Here is a 20,095-nt window from a genome sequence, read left to right on the forward strand (position 1 = left end):
GGGGCCCCGGTGTGTTTGGGGGTGAGAGAAGGGCCCCGGTGTGTTTGGGGGTGAGAGGGGCCCTAGTGTGGGGGTGAGAGAGGGGCCCTAGTGTGGGGGTGAGAGGGGCCCTAGTTGGTGAGGCTGGAGTTGCACCGGGAGCTGCTGGGAGAGGCAAGGGACTTGCCGGGTTTGTTTGCACACAGGTTGCTATGGCTCCGTGCTCCTATACACAGCAGTGAGCTACGTAGTGAGGGGAGGGCCCGGGGCTATTGTTTGCCTCTGTGTCGTCTCTGTCACTTCTTATTAGAGCGGGAACCTGAATCTGTAAAAACAAACTGAAATAGAGCCGATTGCAGAATGATTGGCAGCACAGAAATCAGTGCAGTCTGCAGCAGCACTTATATAGATCAGCTTATTTATCTTTCAGTTGTAACCAATAGCAACCATTTACCAGTCACAGAAAGCAACATTCTGATTGGTCTCTGTGGATTAATACTACTGAGTTAGTAAGGCATATTGAGTCCTGTGCCACAGAGCTTACACTCTATGTTATCTCTTACTGTATTCAGAGTTAGTAAGGCATATTGAGTCCTGTGCCACAGAGCTTACACTCTATGTTATCTCTTACTGTATTCAGAGTTAGTAAGGCATATTGAGTCCTGTGCCACAGAGCTTACACTCTATGTTATCTCTTACTGTATTCAGAGTTAGTAAGGCACATTGAGTCCTGTGCCACAGAGCTTACACTCTATGTTATCTCTTACTGTATTCAGAGTTAGTAAGGCACATTGAGTCCTGTGCCACAGAGCTTACAATCTATGTTATCTCTTACTGTATTCAGAGTTAGTAAGGCATATTGAGTCCTGTGCCACAGAGCTTACACTCTATGTTATCTCTTACTGTATTCAGAGTTAGTAAGGCATATTGAGTCCTGTGCCACAGAGCTTACACTCTATGTTATCTCTTACTGTATTCAGAGTTAGTAAGGCATATTGAGTCCTGTGCCACAGAGCTTACACTCTATGTTATCTCTTACTGTATTCAGAGTTAGTAAGGCACATTGAGTCCTGTGCCACAGAGCTTACACTCTATGTTATCTCTTACTGTATTCAGAGTTAGTAAGGCATATTGAGTCCTGTGCCACAGAGCTTACACTCTATGTTATCTCTTACTGTATTCAGAGTTAGTAAGGCATATTGAGTCCTGTGCCACAGAGCTTACAATCTATGTTATCTCTTACTGTATTCAGAGTTAGTAAGGCATATTGAGTCCTGTGCCACAGAGCTTACACTCTATGTTATCTCTTACTGTATTCAGAGTTAGTAAGGCATATTGAGTCCTGTGCCACAGAGCTTACAATCTGTGAGAGGATATTTAACTCAGAGAAACACTCAGCACCCTGTGCCCTTTGGCCGCTTGGCCGCAGGGGGAGCTCGGCCATATTTCTGAGAAATCTGATGCACGGGGAGAAATGACCACGAGGTTAAACAAAGACATCAGGGCAGCAGCAGGATTTAAAGGGCAAGAATGTCAGTGTGGCTCCGGGCCCATTGCTGGGGTTACCCATGGGGCAATAGCATTATAGGAGGAAGGGAAAGTAGAAAGGGGCAGAATAAGCCCAAGAATCATTGGGGAATATTTGCCCCATAAAGGTCCCAGCCTGTGGCCCTCTCCATGGTTCCTATTGGTTCTGACACTTGGTTGTGCTAATAGCCACAGCCAATAGCCAAGAGTCATAAGTAACTAAGTACAGCAAGTGGCTTATTCTTACCATGGCAACCTTATACCTGGGCAGTAACCCATGGCAACCTTATACCTGGGCAGTAACCCATGGCAGCCTTACACCTGGCCAGTAACCCATGGCAACCTTATACCTGGGCAGTAACCCATGGCAGCCTTACACCTGGACAGTAACCCATGGCAACCTTACACCTGGGCAGTAACCAATGGCAGCCTTACACCTGGCCAGTAACCCATGGCTACCTTATACCTGGGCAGTAACCCATGGCAACCCTACACCTGGGCAGAGTGTCTGTTAATTTAAAGGGAAAGAGTCAGAACATTTCCCATTCCGGTAGCATCATTTGTACAGCTGGCAGGCAGTGAATAGGTTAACATGTACAAGTGCAGCCCTGGGATCCAGTACCTTGTACTCCCACCTCCTTTTCCTTTTATAATTCAGCTGTCTGGCAACCAAATGGTTAATAAGGTTTGTTGCAATCCGTTGCTAGGTAGGGTGATCTAGGAGTGAATGGGTTAAGAAAGTGCATTCCTGCCAGCACCCAGTGTGCTCCAGCTGGCCCAGTGTGTTCCCTTATCAGTATCAGTAACCCGGCGCTGGCGCTGCTCAGTCCAGTCTGCTATGTGCCTGCAACTATGGGACCCACAGGAACAGGTAGGAGCCACAAGCACCCCCACCCCTTTCCTGCACCCAGGGGCCCAATAAGGGACACATATTCCTGGCTCCTTTCTTCCCTGAGATGCCTGATAAGAGCCACAAAGAACTCCCCTTTTACCCCCGAGGGGCTTGGCATGGGACTCAGAGCACTCCCCCTTTTCTTCCCCAAGGGGCCCAATAAGGGACAGTGTTACCTCTTCCTCCCCTAAAGCTCCGGCCATAGAACCTCCCTGTATAACCTGCAGCCTAGTGCCTTTATATGGGGGGCACAGAACCCCTCAGTGACTGCTAATATCCTTATCATTTACAGTAGGGGGTACATTATCCCTTATAATACATGAGTGATACTCAGAGTTCCCTGTATAACTCAGCCTGCAGCCTTGTGCCTTTATATGGGGGGCACAGAACCCCTCAGTGACTGCTAATATCCTTATCATTTACAGTAGGGGGTACATTATCCCTTATAATACATGAGTGATACTCAGAGTTCCCTGTATAACTCAGCCTGCAGCCTTGTGCCTTTATATGGGGGGCACAGAACCCCTCAGTGACTGCTAATATCCTTATCATTTACAGTAGGGGGTACATTATCCCTTATAATACATGAGTGATACTCAGAGTTCCCTGTATAACTCAGCCTGCAGCCTTGTGCCTTTATATGGGGGGCACAGAACCCCTCAGTGACTGCTAATATCCTTATCATTTACAGTAGGGGGTACAGTATCCCTTATAATACATGAGTGATACTCAGAGTTCCCTGTATAACTCAGCCTGCAGCCTTGTGCCTTTATATGGGGGGCACAGAACCCCTCAGTGACTGCTAATATCCTTATCATTTACAGTAGGGGGTACATTATCCCTTATAATACATGAGTGATACTCAGAGTTCCCTGTATAACTCAGCCTGCAGCCTTGTGCCTTTATATGGGGGGCACAGAACCCCTCAGTGACTGCTAATATCCTGATACACCTAACCCTAACCAGTGTATTAGGGGTCAGTCCTTGGCCCTTGTTTATTAATGCCCTGGGGGGGGGCATAGACAGTACTGTTTCTATTTTTGCTGATGACACTAAATTGGGCAAAACTATAAGTTCCATGCAGGATGTGCCGCTTTGCAGAGCGATTTGACAAAATTAGATAACTGGGCAGCAAACTGGAAAATGAGGTTCAATGTTGATAAGTGCAAAGTTCTGCCCTTTGGTAGAAATAATATAAACGCAAACTGTCTACTGAATGGTAGTGAGTTGGGGGGATCCTTAATGGAGAAGGATCTGGGGGTTTTTGTTGATAACAAGTTGTCTAATGCCAGGCAGTGTCATTCTGTGGCTACTAAAGCAAATAAAGTGCTGTCTTGTATAAAAAAGGGCATTGACTCAAGGGATGAGACATATTTTTGCCCCTTTATAGGTCCCTGGTAAGGCCTCACCTTGAGTATGGGGGGCAGTAACAGTGAGTATGGGGGGCAGTAACAGTGAGTATGGGGGGGCAGTAACAGTGAGTATGGGGGGGCAGTAACAGTGAGTATGGGGGGGCAGTAACAGTGAGTATGGGGGGCAGTAACAGTGAGTATGGGGGGCAGTAACAGTGAGTATGGGGGCAGTAACAGTGAGTATGGGGGCAGTAACAGTGAGTATGGGGGCAGTAACAGTGAGTATGGGGGGCAGTAACAGTGAGTATGGGGGGCAGTAACAGTGAGTATGGGGGGGCAGTAAACAGTGAGTATGGGGGGGCAGTAACAGTGAGTATGGGGGGGCAGTAACAGTGAGTATGGGGGGCAGTAACAGTGAGTATGGGGGGCAGTAACAGTGAGTATGGGGGGGCAGTAACAGTGAGTATGGGGGGGCAGTAACAGTGAGTATGGGGGGGCAGTAACAGTGAGTATGGGGGGCAGTAACAGTGAGTATGGGGGGGCAGTAACAGTGAGTATAGGGGGGCAGTAACAGTGAGTATGGGGGGGCAGTTTTGGGCTCCAGTCCTTAAGAAGGATATTTATGAGCTGGAGAGAGTGCAAAGATGTGCAACTAAACTGGTAAAGGGGTTGAAAGGGTTAAACTATGAGGTTAGACTGTCAGGGTTGGGGTTGTTTTCTCTGGAATAAAGGGGGCATGATTACTACATGATCGTACATTAGGGGGGGATCCCTGCTCCTGGTTTCAATGTATTGTTTATTCCAATACAGGCTTCATATCCCACGTTCTTGTGTGGAACATTCTGGTTTGTGGTTCATTGGAAGCCGAGCCAAGATCCCCGGAGCCAGCCCCATGCCCACCCCCCTGTGTGTGCAGTTACGACTACAGCGAGGAGTACAGTGTGTTCTGCAGCTCCCGCAATCTCACTCGGGTTCCTGAGCCGCCGCCTCCCGCTGCTCGGTCTCTATGGCTGGATGGAAACAACCTCACAACGGTGCAGGCTGGAGCTTTCAGGAATCTATCCCATCTGGACTTTCTCAACCTGCAGAGTAGCCAGGTGGCTAGCCTAGAGCAACAGGCCCTGCATGGCCTCAAGGCTTTGGCTCATCTCCACTTGGAAAGGAACATGATCAAATCATTAGCTCCAAGCACTTTCACTCATACTCAGAATTTGGTCTCCCTCACCCTTAACAACAACTTTTTGACCAAGATCGAAGACGGTCTGTTTTCTGGTCTCTCCAACCTGTGGTACCTGAATTTAGGTTGGAACCTGTTAGTGGTGCTTCCTGACATGGTTTTCCACGACTTGCTGAACCTGAGAGAACTGGTTTTGGCTGGAAATCGCCTTGTGTACCTGCAGCCTTCACTCTTCCTTAGTCTCGGGGAGCTAAAGGAACTCGATTTGAGTGGAAACTCGCTGAAAGGCATTAAGGCTAATGTGTTCACGAGGCAGCAAAAGACACACAAACTTTATCTTAACCACAACCACATTTCTACCGTTGCTCCGAGGGCTTTCTCTGGCATGAAGAACCTACGTTGGCTGGACCTGTCCCACAACCGACTGACCGCTTTGTACGAGGACACCTTTTTTGGGCTGCCGAGCCTCAATGTTCTACGTCTGTCTAATAATTCTCTCACAAGCCTAAGGCCTAGAATTTTCAAGGATCTCCAGTTCTTAGTGGAGCTCAACCTTGGGCAAAATAAAATCAAGATCCTCCTGGAACGTACTTTTGAAGGTCTCGCTCAGCTGGAGTTACTATCGTTAAACCACAATAACGTTCAGGAAATCCGCCCAGGGTCGTTCTTGGGGCTGCTTAATGTCGCAGTAATCAACCTGTCAGGGAACTGTCTCAAATCACTAGCGGAACACTGCTTTAAAGGCCTGGGGAAGCTTCACAGCTTGCACATGGAGAGCAGCTGCCTAAGTCACATCAAGCCACAGATGTTTGCTGGCCTCTCAAGTATCCGGAGGCTTTTCCTCCAAAACAATGAAATTGTGGCTATTGAGGATCACAGTTTCACTGACCTACACGGCCTGCTAGAACTGGACCTACGATCCAATAAATTAACCCATCTTACAACCAGATCATTTACAGGATTAAAGAACCTGTCGTATCTTCTTCTTTCTTCCAACCAGATTCTTACAATTTCTCCGGAGGTCTTCAGCCCAGTCCAGCAGCTCCAATGGCTTGATCTTTCAGACAACCAGTTAAAAGCCCTGACTGAAGATATCTTCTTGCCTCTGTCCTCCTTGCGATATCTCAGTCTGAAGAACAACTGCCTGAAAACCATCTCTGTTAACTTCCTGATACCTCCTCCCACCATGCAGCAGCTTTGGCTTAATGGCAATCAATGGGACTGTGGCTGCGCTCTGAAAGGACTACGAGACCTTGCTCTGAGGAACAGCACCATCGTCCCTCACCTGGTACAGTCAATATCAGAAGGCGACGACACTGCCAGTCCCGTCTATAATAACATCACATGTGCCAGCCCTCCGGAAGCCATGGGCCAGGACATACGGGATCTGAGTGAAGGCCACTTTGCCCACTGCTTGTAACCCTAAGACATTGGCAAATACAACCCACAGCTTCTATTGCCACACTAATATGTTGTTAGGATGAGGCCCAGCCGTGTAGAATAGCCAGTATGAGCTTCGCTAGATTCTCCAGACATGCCCTGTATATCAGACCCACGCACTGTGGCCGCGCTATGATGGTTACAGGGGAGGAGCCAGTGGGGGAAAGGGTGGAGCCTTTCATTAATATGAAGTGGAATATACAGGTAATTGAGTGTATATGTATATATCTGGCAGTCAAGATACTTTCTCTCACCATGCCCAAGGGGCCCACATGCAGAACAGTGCAAGTATTGTAAGTAGGGGGAATGGCAGAAGGGCAGTCATTGGCCCATCGTTCCCAGTATCACTGACAGTATAATGAGTAGAATACGACCCACAATACACATTGCCTCACTGTTGTCTTCTTTGTATTAAAAAATGAAATAAAAAGCTATTTACTGCCTGAACATTGCACCGGATTGTACCAAAATCACGTTTATAGGAACATATGTCCCAAAGGTGCCATTTATTATACAAGTAGCTAGTAGGATATCAGACCCCCCCCCCCTTATTTATGTACATATGTTCCATTCAGCCACAGTTAAGCTTTATTGGCCCATTCCAGCCCAGAGGCCACACAGACAGTTATAAAAGAACAATTTGTGGCCTTTATTCTCAGTAAATACGGGCACAGGACACTGTGAGACAATCAGCCAATCAGCATCAGGGCCAAGATTACATTTAACTCATTAGTTGCTGAAAGGAAAAAAAACAATCATTTACCAAAAGTTCATATGTTTCTCTTCCAAGAGTCAGGCCCCAGGAGATCTATGCGGAAGTGCCCACGGCTAATTATGGGTTAATTAGGGGTGGGCGTGGCCCTGCCAGTGAGAGGGGTAAGTAGCCAGCAGGGCAGATTGGGCACAGAGAAGCCAAAGCAGCGGCTCACACAGCTCAATAGACATTGCTGCAGGCACACACACACCTAGGCACACACTGATGCCACGTGGCACATAAAGCTGGCAAGGGGGCACTGCCAGGCAAACTGTAGTGTCATTCCCCTTCTGGGCAGTCACATAGAGAAAGAGACAGTCGGGTCCCTCAACCAGCTGCCGCGGAATGTGAAGGGTCCCAACGTTGGGCCAATTGATCCACATGAAGGAAATGGGGTTCCAGGGGCCCTTGCACTGCCCCTTGTGGGGCCGGAACCTGCAAAGTAGGAAAGAAAGTATGAGGGGCACAGCGAGGCAGTGGGTGGGGCACAGCACAGCAAGCCAGTGGGCGGGGCACAGCAAGGCAGAGGGCGGGGCACAGACAACATTCCCTTCACCCAGACTGAGCCTTAATGTGTATTTATATAGAAGAACTTACCTGTCACTCATCTATCCCAATGGAGCAAGCATCGGGGCCCAGAGCTGCAGGGAAACCAATGAGAAAAACCAGAAACAACTGTCAGTCCAGAACGCTCACTGAGCACCGACACCAGCCCTAGAGCGCTCACTCGGCACCAATACCTGCCCTAGAGCGCTCACTCGGCACCAATACCTGCTCTAAAGCGCTCACTCGGCACCAATACCTGCCCTAGAGCGCTCACTCAGCACCAATACCTGCCCTAGAGCGCTCACTCGGCACCAATACCTGCCCTAGAGCGCTCACTCTGCACCAATACCTGCCCTAGAGCGCTCACTCAGCACCAATACCTGCTCTAAAGCGCTCACTCAGCACCAATACCTGCCCTAGAGCGCTCACTCGGCCCCAATACCTGCCCTAGAGCGCTCACTCGGCCCCAATACCTGCCCTAGAGCGCTCACTTGGCACCAATACCTGCCCTAGAGCGCTCACTCGGCACCGATACCTGCCCTAGAGCACTCACTCTGCACCAATACCTGCCCTAGAGCGCTCACTCGGCACCGATACCTGCCCTAGAGCGCCAATCTCTTTGCCCCAACAGTGGGTTCTAGAGCCGATTTGAGGGGTTTGTGCCGTTACCTGTTCCCTCCTGGGTTCCCTCCTCCTTCAGTTCGAGGGCATCTGAAACTTCTTTGTGCACTTCAGGGGGGGACTGAATACGAGACCCTGGGGGAAGGGGGAGAGGGCAAATGAGGTTGAAATTCAATAAAACTGGGCATCCATGATGGATCAGAGTAGGAAGAGCAGACACTAACCTCGATGAGTAGAGGTGATCTCGGGTGTAGCAGTCACGTTCTGCCGAAGAGCTGACAGTTAGTGAAACGGAAACAGTGCAGGGCTCCTCCATTCAGAATAAAAGGCTGACACTTACCTCTGTGTGGGAGGGGTCTCTGCTGACCGACCCCAGGAGAGCCGGCCTCTCACCGTCAGATACAGCCGACACCTCTTCATCCTCCTCATGGATAGGCGACGAAGGGGAACGTAGACCACTGAGCAACATGAAAGAAGTGAGGCAGCGGGTGGATAAGGGGGACAGCAGTAACCCATTCAAGCCCTGGGGGGGGGTCACACTCACCTGTCGGTGCTTTTAATGTGCTTGGCTTTGTGGTGTGTGCTCTCTGGGGGGACTCGGGCTGGAAGCCCCTCACTGTAGGGAATTTCTTCATAGAGAGGAGCACTGGGTGGGGGGGAGCGCAGTCCATTCAAGGCTTCCAGCAAGGATATGGGTTCATACCCCGGGGGCAGGTTATCAGCACCCTGTGGAGTAATCACATGACAGCACTAGGCAACCTGATATGCTCAGATGCATTGCATCTTGGGGGGGCTTCAGTCACGTGGCTATGTGTGAGACACAGGGGTACCAGTGAATATGTGGGTCAGATACATTGCATCTTGGGGGTATCAGTCAGGTGGCTACTTGTGAGACACAGGGGTCCCAGTGAATATGTGGGTCAGATACATTGCATCTTGGGGGTATCAGTCAGGTGGCTACTTGTGAGACACAGGGGTACCAGTGAATATGTGAGGGGGTCAGACACACTGCTACTCGGGGGGTATGAGTGAGGTGGGTATGTGTGAGACACGGGGGTACCAGTGAATATGTGAGGGGGTCAGACACACTGCTACTCGGGGGGTATGAGTGAGGTGGGTATGTGTGAGACACGGGGGTACCAGTGAATATGTGGGGGTCAGACACACTGCTACTTGAGGGGTATGAGTGAGGTGGGTACGTGTGAGACACAGGGGTACCAGTGAATATGTGAGGGGGTCAGACACACTGCTACTCGGGGGTATGAGTGAGGTGGGTACGTGTGAGACACGGGGGTACCAGTGAATATGTGGGGGTCAGACACACTGCTACTTGAGGGGTATGAGTGAGGTGGGTACGTGTGAGACACGGGGGTACCAGTGAATATGTGAGGGGGTCAGACACACTGCTACTCGGGGGGTATGAGTGAGGTGGGTATGTGTGAGACACGGGGGTACCAGTGAATATGTGAGGGGGTCAGACACACTGCTACTCGGGGGGTATGAGTGAGGTGGGTATGTGTGAGACACGGGGGGTACCAGTGAATATGTGGGGGTCAGACACACTGCTACTTGAGGGGTATGAGTGAGGTGGGTACGTGTGAGACACAGGGGTACCAGTGAATATGTGAGGGGGTCAGACACACTGCTACTCGGGGGGTATGAGTGAGGTGGGTACGTGTGAGACACGGGGGTACCAGTGAATATGTGGGGGTCAGACACACTGCTACTTGAGGGGTATGAGTGAGGTGGGTACGTGTGAGACACGGGGGTACCAGTGAATATGTGAGGGGGTCAGACACACTGCTACTCGGGGGGTATGAGTGAGGTGTGTACGTGTGAGACACAGGGGTACCAGTGAATATGTGGGGGTCAGACACACTGCTACTTGGGGGGTATGAGTGAGGTGTGTACGTGTGAGACACGGGGGTACCAGTGAATATGTGAGGATTCAGACACACTGTTACTTGAGGGGTATGAGTGAGGTGGGTACGTGTGAGACACGGGGGTACCAGTGAATATGTGGGGGTCAGACACACTGCTACTTGAGGGGTATGAGTGAGGTGGGTACGTGTGAGACACAGGGGTACCAGTGAATATGTGGGGGTCAGACACACTGCTACTTGGGGGGTATGAGTGAGGTGGGTACGTGTGAGACACAGGGGTCCCAGTGAATATGTGGGGGTCAGACACACTGCTACTTGGGGTGTATGAGTGAGGTGTGTACGTGTGAGACACGGGGGTACCAGTGAATATGTGAGGATTCAGACACACTGTTACTTGGGGGGTATGAGTGAGGTGGGTACGTGTGAGACACGGGGGTACCAGTGAATATGTGGGGGTCAGACACACTGCTACTAGGGGGGTATGAGTGAGGTGGGTACGTGTGAGACACGGGGGTACCAGTGAATATGTGAGGGGGTCAGACACACTGTTACTTGGGGGGTATGAGTGAGGTGGGTACGTGTGAGACACGGGGGTACCAGTGAATATGTGAGGGGGTCAGACACACTGTTACTTGGGGGGTATGAGTGAGGTGGGTACGTGTGAGACACGGGGGTACCAGTGAATATGTGAGGGGGTCAGACACACTGCTACTTGGGGGGTATGAGTGAGGTGGGTACGTGTGAGACACAGGGGTCCCAGTGAATATGTGGGGGTCAGACACACTGCTACTTGGGGTGTATGAGTGAGGTGTGTACGTGTGAGACACGGGGGTACCAGTGAATATGTGGGGGTCAGACACACTGCTACTAGGGGGGTATGAGTGAGGTGGGTACGTGTGAGACACGGGGGTACCAGTGAATATGTGAGGGGGTCAGACACACTGTTACTTGGGGGGTATGAGTGAGGTGGGTACGTGTGAGACACGGGGGTACCAGTGAATATGTGGGGGTCAGACACACTGCTACTTGGGGGGTATGAGTGAGGTGTGTACGTGTGAGACACGGGGGTACCAGTGAATATGTGAGGGGGTCAGACACACTGCTACTTGAGGGGTATGAGTGAGGTGGGTACGTGTGAGACACAGGGGTACCAGTGAATATGTGAGGATTCAGACACACTGCTACTTGGGGGGTATGAGTGAGGTGGGTACGTGTGAGACATGGGGGTACCAGTGAATATGTGGGGGTCAGACCCACTGCTACTTGGGGGGGTATGAGTGAGGTGGGTACGTGCAAGTATCAGTAAGTGCCCCAGTGGGGGTCCCTGCAATACTCACAGTGCTGTCATCATGATCCAGGCTCTGAGCCAGAACAGGACTGAAGGAAATGGGGGGAAGGGGCCCCGGCTTTCTCCGCACAGCGCGGATCTGCAGAAGGGCACGGAACGCTGTATGGAAGAACACAAAGTAGGGAGCGAGTTCTCTGTTAGTGAGCGGAAGCTGCAAAGTTAGGCCTCACCCCCTGAATAGCCCCGTGGCACATTTGCCTGCTTGCCCATTTCCAGTGAGTAACGTGATCTGCAGGTCAGTGAACCCCAATATTTCATAGCAAACAGTACTAAGCCAACGGATCCGATGCTGGAACGGAGAGTTTATGGTTTCCTGACAAATCTCTGCTCATTTGGAATTCAATGCCAGTAACAGGTTAGTGGGCGAGGGGCCCATTGCACATTGCACCCCCTTTTCTTTCTCTTAGCAGTTTGGGGAGTAAGGAGCCCAGTTGCTGCAGTTATAGGGTTTCAGCTGCTCAACGTGTTGCCGGCAGCCAATCACAAACGTGCAGAGATTTTCCAGAAATTCTCAGTCCCAGCCCTGGATCTGTTGGCTATGTACAACTCTCTACTAAATATTGGGGTTCACTGATCTGCCAAGTACCCCATCAATGGGTGAAGTAAAACTCCCAGCAGCCCCTGCAAGCCCATGTAAGGGAGGCACTGAGACTGTGTCTGGCAGCTCCTATGTTTATTGATATACTGAGGTCCCCTTTGCCTCACTAGTCAGTCTCAGGCATGGACAGGGTTAAACACACTTATTTATACATGAAACAAGAATATTCATGTTCTATGTGACCCAAGGGACAGTCCCTTTGTGGCTGCACCGAGACAGTATTTCCTGGTACTCGTCTGTTTGTACCTCCTGTCAGGGAGTTAACGGCAGTGCTGTTTTGCTTTATGGCCGGGATGATGAGCACTTGGCCGACAGGAGGCTGCTGCTAAAGGCGCGTTACACGTTACAATAATGATCCTCTCTGCCACCACTGGTTACAGGAAAGATCGTTCAGCTCTTAATGGTAGTGGAGTGGACCAAGGGGGGTATAATGCACACAAACGGTTGTGGGACTCTTGCCCCGGTACTCACGCAGCCGGCAGATGGGGCAGTTGTTGGCCTGGTAGCGCAGGGTGTCGGCACAAGAGTTGCACAGACAGAGGTGCCGGCAGGGCAGGATGAGGGTGTCCCGCAGGTCGGACAGACACACCACACACTCGTTGCTGTTATCGCTGTTCTCATCATCCGACTGCTGCAGGGGAGAAGGAAGGGGTGACGGACTGATCAGTGAAAAGCCTACAGCACCCACGGGGTTAAAAGAGCATCACGTGACCATGTCTCACCTTTGTGTCCTGGTTATTCTTATTCTCAATCCCATAAATCTCCTGCAACAGGTAACTGACCCGATCCACCTGTAGGGTGCACAGTCCCATTAAACATCATGCCTGGGACTAACGGACCCCCCCCAACCCACAACCTGGACCCCAACATCACGGTCACTACTCACAATCTGCTTCTGCTTCAGGGGCTTCACTGAAAAACTGCCATCCACGTGCTGCACAGATAAACACACATGGGGGCACCATTACAGGGCAGAAAGATTAGAGGGGGCACTTGGCAGTATGTTGCTTGTGTAGCCTACTGAGTACCAAGGAGAGGGGCAGTAGGTAGGCAGGAGGGGGGCAGGAGAGGGCAACTGCAGGGGTACAGTAAATATCTCACCTTCTCGAAAGCCGCCAGGAGCACATGAGCGTGAGCAGATCCTTCTGTATAAAAACACATGGGGGGAGGCAGGTTAATTGTGACATTAGGGGGAAGGACTCGGTGGTGACGGGTCTGAGCACTTCTGGGAAGTTTATGGAATTCTATACAAAATAGGGGGGCACCATGGAGACACTGGGCTGCAGAGCTGATCTCTATGGCAAGGCAGGGGGGGCACCATGGAGACACTGGGCTGCAGAGCTGATCTCTATGGCAAGGCAGGGGGGCACCATGGAGACACTGGGCTGCAGAGCTGATCTCTATGGCAAGGCAGGGAGGCACCATGGAGACACTGGGCTGCAGAGCTGATCTCTATGGCAAGGCAGGGGGGCACCATGGAGACACTGGGCTGCAGAGCTGATCTCTATGGCAAGGCAGGGGGGCACCATGGAGACACTGGGCTGCAGAGCTGATCTCTATGGCAAGGCAGGGGGGCACCATGGAGACACTGGGCTGCAGAGCTGATCTCTATGGCAAGGCAGGGGGGCACCATGGAGACACTGGGCTGCAGAGCTGATCTCTATGGCAAGGCAGGGGGGCACCATGGAGACACTGGGCTGCAGAGCTGATCTCTATGGCAAGGCAGGGGGGCACCATGGAGACACTGAGCTGCAGAGCTGATCTCTATGGCAAGGCAGGGGGGCACCATGGAGACACTGGGCTGCAGAGCTGATTTCTATACACGAGGGGCAACATTAGGGGCAATAGATATTCTTACCTCCTCCCTCAGCCACCACAGCCTGGATAACGAGTGGAACGATCCCTTTGTCAAGATCAAAGTTCAGCTGCATAAGAAAATAAAAAAATCACGAGCTGATTGCTCCGGTGCTATGGCTAAATGGAAGGGAACCTTAATATTGGGGGGGGGGGGGGGGGCATAAAGGATCTAGTGATCTCTACCAACCTTCAGTTAATAATCAATGTACCGGGACCCCTGGGTAACTGTCCATAGTAGCATCTCATTCAATGTTTATAACAAGATACAGACACTTCTGTAAGGGCATTAACCCTTAATCAGCAGCTGGGAAATGAGGAATCGCTTGCTTCACAGGCACCAACCAATCCCACAAATGTATCAATAGAAGTGGCTGCACTGGGGAAGTGCAATATTTTGGGTACAAGGCACCGGTTCTTTTCCTTGCTGTAAACAAGAGGTTACAGGATCTGTGGGTACTAGGGGTACCCCAGTAAGCCTGGTGGTTAAGAAGATGTCATTTGTGGGTTGCGAAGGAAACTGAAAGGCATTGGGTGAAACATGGGCGGGGCTTAGGTATTGGGGTGCGTGGCTGGGGTGGCTCAGGGGTAATGCCCACATGTGCTGGGGAATTTGTTTCATTCATTCTACTTGTTGCCATGGCCCTACTGACCGGGGGAACGGGTGACTGATGTCCAGTTACCCTACTGAAATGTCTGTCTCATGCAGGGGCACAGCCGGGTCCCTCTCACACAGGGGCACGGCCGGGTCCCTCTCACACAGGGGCACGGCCGGGTCCCTCTCACACAGGGGCACGGCTGGGTCCCTCTCACACAGGGGCACGGCTGGGTCCCTCTCACACAGGGGCATGGCTGGGTCCCTCTCACACAGGGGCACGGCTGGGTCCCTCTCACACAGGGGCACGGCCGGGTCCCTCTCACACAGGGGCGGGGCTGGGTCCCTCTCACACAGGGGCGTGGCTTGGTCCCTCTCGCACAGGGGCACGGCAGGGTCCCTCTCACACAGGGGCACGGCCGGGTCCCTCTCACACAGGGGCACGGCCGGGTCCCTCTCACACAGGGGCGGGGCCGGGTCCCTCTCACACAGGGGCGGGGCTGGGTCCCTCTCACACAGGGGCGGGGCCGGGTCCCTCTCACACAGGGGCACGGCCGGGTCCCTCTCACACAGGGGCACGGCCGGGTCCCTCTCACACAGGGGCACGGCCGGGTCCCTCTCACACAGGGGCGGGGCCGGGTCCCTCTCACACAGGGGCGGGGCTGGGTCCCTCTCGCACAGGGGCACGGCCGGGTCCCTCTCACACAGGGGCACGGCTGGGTCCCTCTCACACAGGGGCGGGGCTGGGTCCCTCTCACACAGGGGCACAGCCGGGTCCCTCTCACACAGGGGCGGGGCTGGGTCCCTCTCGCACAGGGCGGGGCTGGGTCCCTCTCACACAGGGGCGGGGCTGGGTCCCTCTCGCACAGGGTCAGGGCTGGGTCCCTCTCACACAGGGGCACGGCCGGGTCCCTCTCACACAGGGGCGGGGCTGGGTCCCTCTCACACAGGGGCGGGGCCGGGTTCCTCTCGCACAGGGGCAGGGCAGTTGTCTGTGTATTCGCCCGGGATCACTGAGCACAAAGGCGGACTTACCTCTTCATCCTTCCAGTCGGAGAAGTCGATCTTGAAGGAGGTGAGAGAGAAGTGTTGGCTGAGGCCGCGCTTGTAATACACAGTCTGGGACTGCAGGGCGGGGCTGCGGGGGCTGTACCTGGGAGGGACAAGCACATTAACTATTCACACGCTGGAACCATTCACTGAGTAACAAACCCAAGTCATCTTCTCTGTCATATTTTGAGTCTGTTCAGGTTGGTTGGATAGCGCTTTTGCACCTTAATGTGCCAATGATTATCAGCTGGAGAGAGAGAGCAGGGCTGTGATTGGCCCATTACAGGGCATTCATCTTGAACCGGTGGAGCCCCCCCCCCCCCCATCCCTACAGCAAAGCACGATGGTGGCGTCATGCTCTGGGGCCCCTTTATCAGCAGGGTCTGGGGGGGGCAGAATGGATGGTGCAAAGCCAATCTGTTACCCTGCCCTAAACACCAGAGATAAACATCATGTGACCAACCTGGGGCAAATCCCACCGTACAAAGCTGGGGCACCAAAGGCCTTGCAGGGTGGGAACTGGACACAATTAGCAGATCTGCACCTTTTCTAACACAAAGTCACTTCATTTCAATACGAGATTTGTGACTCCAGAGACCAAGTCCTGTTGCCCCTGTGAGTAGTGGGAGCCCCCCGACTTACACTGCAACGCCCCCAGAGAACTCCTCGCTGGCCTGACAATATACGGTAACCGCCACACGAGCGTCGGCATCAAAGGTGAACTCCAGCCCATACAGAACCCGCGGAGTCCCCCCCTCCTCCAGGGGGCTGTCAGCGCCATCTTTATACCTGTAAATACACAGTGTAACGGGTGACTGGGCATCATGGGAAACGGCTAAGCCCAGTAGCAGCTGCGGGTTGGTTACCTGACCAGGCGCAGGGAGTCCTTGCGTATATTAACCAGGCTGCGGAGAGTTTTCACTGGCTCATGAGGGGCGGGGGTGAGGTACGGAAACTGAAAAAAAGGGGGTAACGGCAGTTATTTTCCCTGCACCCCAGTGTCCCCCCACCCCAGGGCCAGTGCAAGCCCCATAGGGCAAGAAGAACACTAGTGAAAGTATCAGTAAGCAAAGATAAAGCAGGGGAACCACAACCACAGAGGTGATATTACCCAGGGAACATTAAGGAAGGGGACCCCCCCACCAAGTTATTATCTCACCTGCACAGGCCGGTTCCCAAGGAAGTTGAGGTCACTATTCTCCCCAAAGAGATAACCTTCAGGGTGCGGGGTCTCGAACTTCTCTCCTCCCATAAAGAAGTGACTGGCAAAGTAGTTCCCTGCAAAGTCAATTATTAGAACGTGGGGACCCCGAGGATACAAACGCACCCCCACAAGAGAGTTGTATCAGTGCACTACCCCTGGACTTGCACAGTAACTGCCCCACCCAAGAGGCTTTATCAGTTTTACCCTGTTCCTACCCCCAAACACAGAGCTGGGTTAGTACCCACAGCCACGTTCCTACCCCCAAACACAGAGCTGGGTTAGTACCCACAGACACGTTCCTACCCCCAAACACAGAGCTGGGTTAGTACCCACAGACACGTTCCTACCCCCAAACACAGAGCTGGGTTAGTACCCACAGCCACGTTCCTACCCCCAAACACAGAGCTGGGTTAGTACCCACAGAAACGTTCCTACCCCCAAACACAGAGCTGGGTTAGTACCCACAGAAACGTTCCTACCCCCAAACACAGAGCTGGGTTAGTACCCACAGACACGTTCCTACCCCCAAACACAGAGCTGGGTTAGTACCCACAACCACGTTTGTGACATAACAAACTGTATAAGTTGGATGAAACCATGAGATATTTCTGTTTATGCTGAAATGTACCCCCTGCCCCCCCCCCACCTGTTGTAGCAAATGCATTGTGTAGGTTAATCTCATCTAGGTGTGTATTGTGTGTAGCCAGCCGGCTCTGTCTGGCCCTCCCCATGTAATTGCCCCTATTGTGAGGGCACACAGAGCCAGACCCCATAGTGACACAATACACATAGTTACCCCTTGTGAGAGCAGTGCTCTGTCTAGTAAATGCAAAAGACTGAACTGGGCATGCTCACTAGCTGGCTTCCCATAGGCCCAGTGGGATTAGCTATAATTGGCCCCTCTGGAAGCTGCCTTTGGGTTGGCAGAAGGAGTCAAATCCTGTTTTGGTTTTACGACAGGGGCTGTTCCCTTTCTGGCTACAAAGGTGGCTGCCAAGAGTTCCAAGGAGCCTTTTGTCTGGGGTGTAACCTTAGCTACGGCAGGACCCCCTCCCCTGTGTTCCCTGGAATCTACCTTAGCTGGGGCAAGAAGATTCCCCCCAACTGTGTGTATTTCCCTATTCCCTAAGGAACAAGAGTGCAGGCTGGCTACCACCTACTGGCTTATGGGAACCTGCTGATGGCTACTTGCCATTTCTCCAATAAACGCCTCATCCTGTGATACCAACTGTTTGCTCTTTGGGTCCTGCCCTATGTCTGGGAACTCACGGCCCTGAGGTTGTGACATAATTTGGTGGCAGCAGTGGGATAGGATCCCAGGACCCAAAAGGCACCATGAGCACCCCACCTGGATTCTACGCTGACCCATTGGATCTCTTCGCTTGCATGGATTACTCCTGGACTCCAGAGATCCCTACTGATCCCAGAGAGAGGACCCTGTTCTGGCTGAGATGTGAGTCACTGGGACTATCTGGGGATGAGGGCCTGGCATATGGAGTAGGGCAGTTAGTGGCAGGAGAGGCAGACCTGGAGGATGGGTACTATGTTCTGCAGCGCACCATGCACCAACCAGGTGGGAGATATTGGCACAGTCCCTATACAGTGCTCCCGCTTCCCTGTAGCTTGGCGGAATGGCACGGCCAATGGGAGAGGCTGGATTTCTGTGACTATAGCACCTTTGTGGGTAACCCAGAGGGGGAATTCCATACCCTCTATGCACAGCGCTTCTTTTATATAGGAATGAATGATACAGAGGAACGGAGGGACTGGCTTGCTGACCTGGTGTATCAGGAACTGGAATTGATAAAAGAGTATGGGAGTATCCAGGAATTGGAAAACCAACGCAAGGAAGCACTGAGGGTATGTGCACCATCTTTTTGTGGTTTTCAGCAGGCACAGCCATGTCTTGGTACTGTAGGTCCAAAAGACTCTCACTTACCCCCCAGTACAGTCAGTGCCGGGGTGGGGGAGGAACAAGAAGCTTCCCAAACAACTTTATTATGGTCCCCAAGGGAAATCCCTGTTTGTGAGGAGTTCAGTGGTTGTGTTACCCCTGAGCTGGTAGAACCGGAGAGTGGGTGCTGCCACTTTAAAGGCTTGGCAGAGGCTGAGGCCTCCCCAAGTGAAATCCCTGTTTGTACGGAGTTCAGTGGTTGCGTTGCCCCTGTGCTGGCAGAACCGGAGAGTGGGTGCTGCCATTTTAAAGGCTTGGCAGAGGCTGAGGCCTCCCCGAGTGAAAACCCTGTTTGTTTAGAGTTCAGTGGTTGTGTTACCCCTGAGCTGGCAGAACCGGAGAGTGGGTGCTGCCATGTTAAAGGCTTGGCAGAGGCTGAGGCCCCCCCAAGTGAAAACCCTGTTTGTTTAGAGTTCAGTGGTTGTGTTACCCCTGGGCTGGCAGAACCGGAGGGTGGGTGCTGCCACTTTAAAGGCTTGGCAGAGGCTGAGGCCTCCCCAAGTGAAATCCCTAATTGTGTGGAGCCTGGAGCTGCTCAGTTTGAAAAAATCTCCAAGGAGGGAAGAGATGAGGATTCCCCACTACCTGAGTTGTTGCTGGCTGGAGAGGAACAGGACCAAGAGGAAAGTATTGCTCAGGATTCCCCAATGTCTATCAGAGCAGTCAGTTCTGGGAGTGGAGTAAGGGGCACCCCAAAAGCACAACGTGTAACCAGGGCAGTTGTTCCGGAAACCCCCTCTGGCAGACAACAAGGCCAGAGAATTACCCCACAGAGAAATAAAACACTGGTGAGTCCCCGTGCTGTCCCTACAATATCTCCCAGATGGAGGGGTCCCCCATTGTGTAATGTTACAGGGACCGGGGCCTTGAGAGAGGTTGGGTGGAACTTAGAATTAAAGAAAATACAGGGGGATAAACATTTGTCTAATACTCTTTGGGGTCCACTGGTCATTGGGGTCACTTGAAGATGAGTCACCTTGACCTGACTGCTTGGGGGGGGGAATACAGACTGTACCACCTGGGATTGTTCCCTTCTCCCTGGAAGGCCCCTTTATTGTCCTGGAGGCCAGAACTGTGACATTACAGGGTCGTCCATATGGAGGAGAGAGGGTTAATGATGGCCGCCCTGAAATATCCCTCTTAGATCCTGTGGGTTCTGTTTACACCCCATCTTTTTATTCCTGTTTTGCCAATCTGCACCCCCCCAAGGAACTAAAGACTTTTGCTTTATGGGAATTGGCTAGTGAGGCTGCTGGGAACCTGTGTAGGCCCCCAGCAGGCTCACTATTTGGGAAGGGGGAGAAATGTGACATAACAAACT

The 20,095-nt window shown here is 52.3% G+C and overlaps 2 protein-coding genes across 2 annotated transcripts in view; one reads left to right on the forward strand and one right to left on the reverse strand.

Moving 5' to 3' along the window:
- Nucleotides 1-2,266: 2,266 nt before the first annotated feature.
- On the forward strand, nt 2,267-6,814 carry igfals (insulin like growth factor binding protein acid labile subunit). Its single transcript, XM_002940232.5, has 2 exons — nt 2,267-2,377; nt 4,561-6,814. Exons 1-2 carry the CDS (start codon nt 2,359-2,361, stop codon nt 6,345-6,347), a joined length of 1,806 nt encoding a protein of 601 aa, XP_002940278.2. The 5' UTR covers nt 2,267-2,358; the 3' UTR covers nt 6,348-6,814.
- A 181-nt stretch (nt 6,815-6,995) lies between these two features.
- Nucleotides 6,996-20,095, reverse strand: part of mgrn1 (mahogunin ring finger 1, E3 ubiquitin protein ligase) — a 17,525-nt gene continuing 4,425 nt past the window's right edge. The window contains 16 exon segments of the mRNA NM_001016911.2: nt 6,996-7,556; nt 7,719-7,762; nt 8,337-8,423; nt 8,513-8,552; nt 8,629-8,746; nt 8,833-9,014; nt 11,509-11,618; nt 12,589-12,748; nt 12,840-12,908; nt 13,004-13,051; nt 13,219-13,262; nt 13,976-14,042; nt 15,602-15,719; nt 16,259-16,405; nt 16,483-16,571; nt 16,776-16,894. Of these exon segments, the coding sequence (NP_001016911.1) occupies nt 7,722-7,762; nt 8,337-8,423; nt 8,513-8,552; nt 8,629-8,746; nt 8,833-9,014; nt 11,509-11,618; nt 12,589-12,748; nt 12,840-12,908; nt 13,004-13,051; nt 13,219-13,262; nt 13,976-14,042; nt 15,602-15,719; nt 16,259-16,405; nt 16,483-16,571; nt 16,776-16,894 (1,439 nt within the window). The 3' untranslated portion in view covers nt 6,996-7,556; nt 7,719-7,721.

The sequence above is a fragment of the Xenopus tropicalis genome, chromosome 9, assembly GCF_000004195.4.
Source record: "Xenopus tropicalis strain Nigerian chromosome 9, UCB_Xtro_10.0, whole genome shotgun sequence".
Taxonomy (NCBI): domain Eukaryota; kingdom Metazoa; phylum Chordata; class Amphibia; order Anura; family Pipidae; genus Xenopus; species Xenopus tropicalis.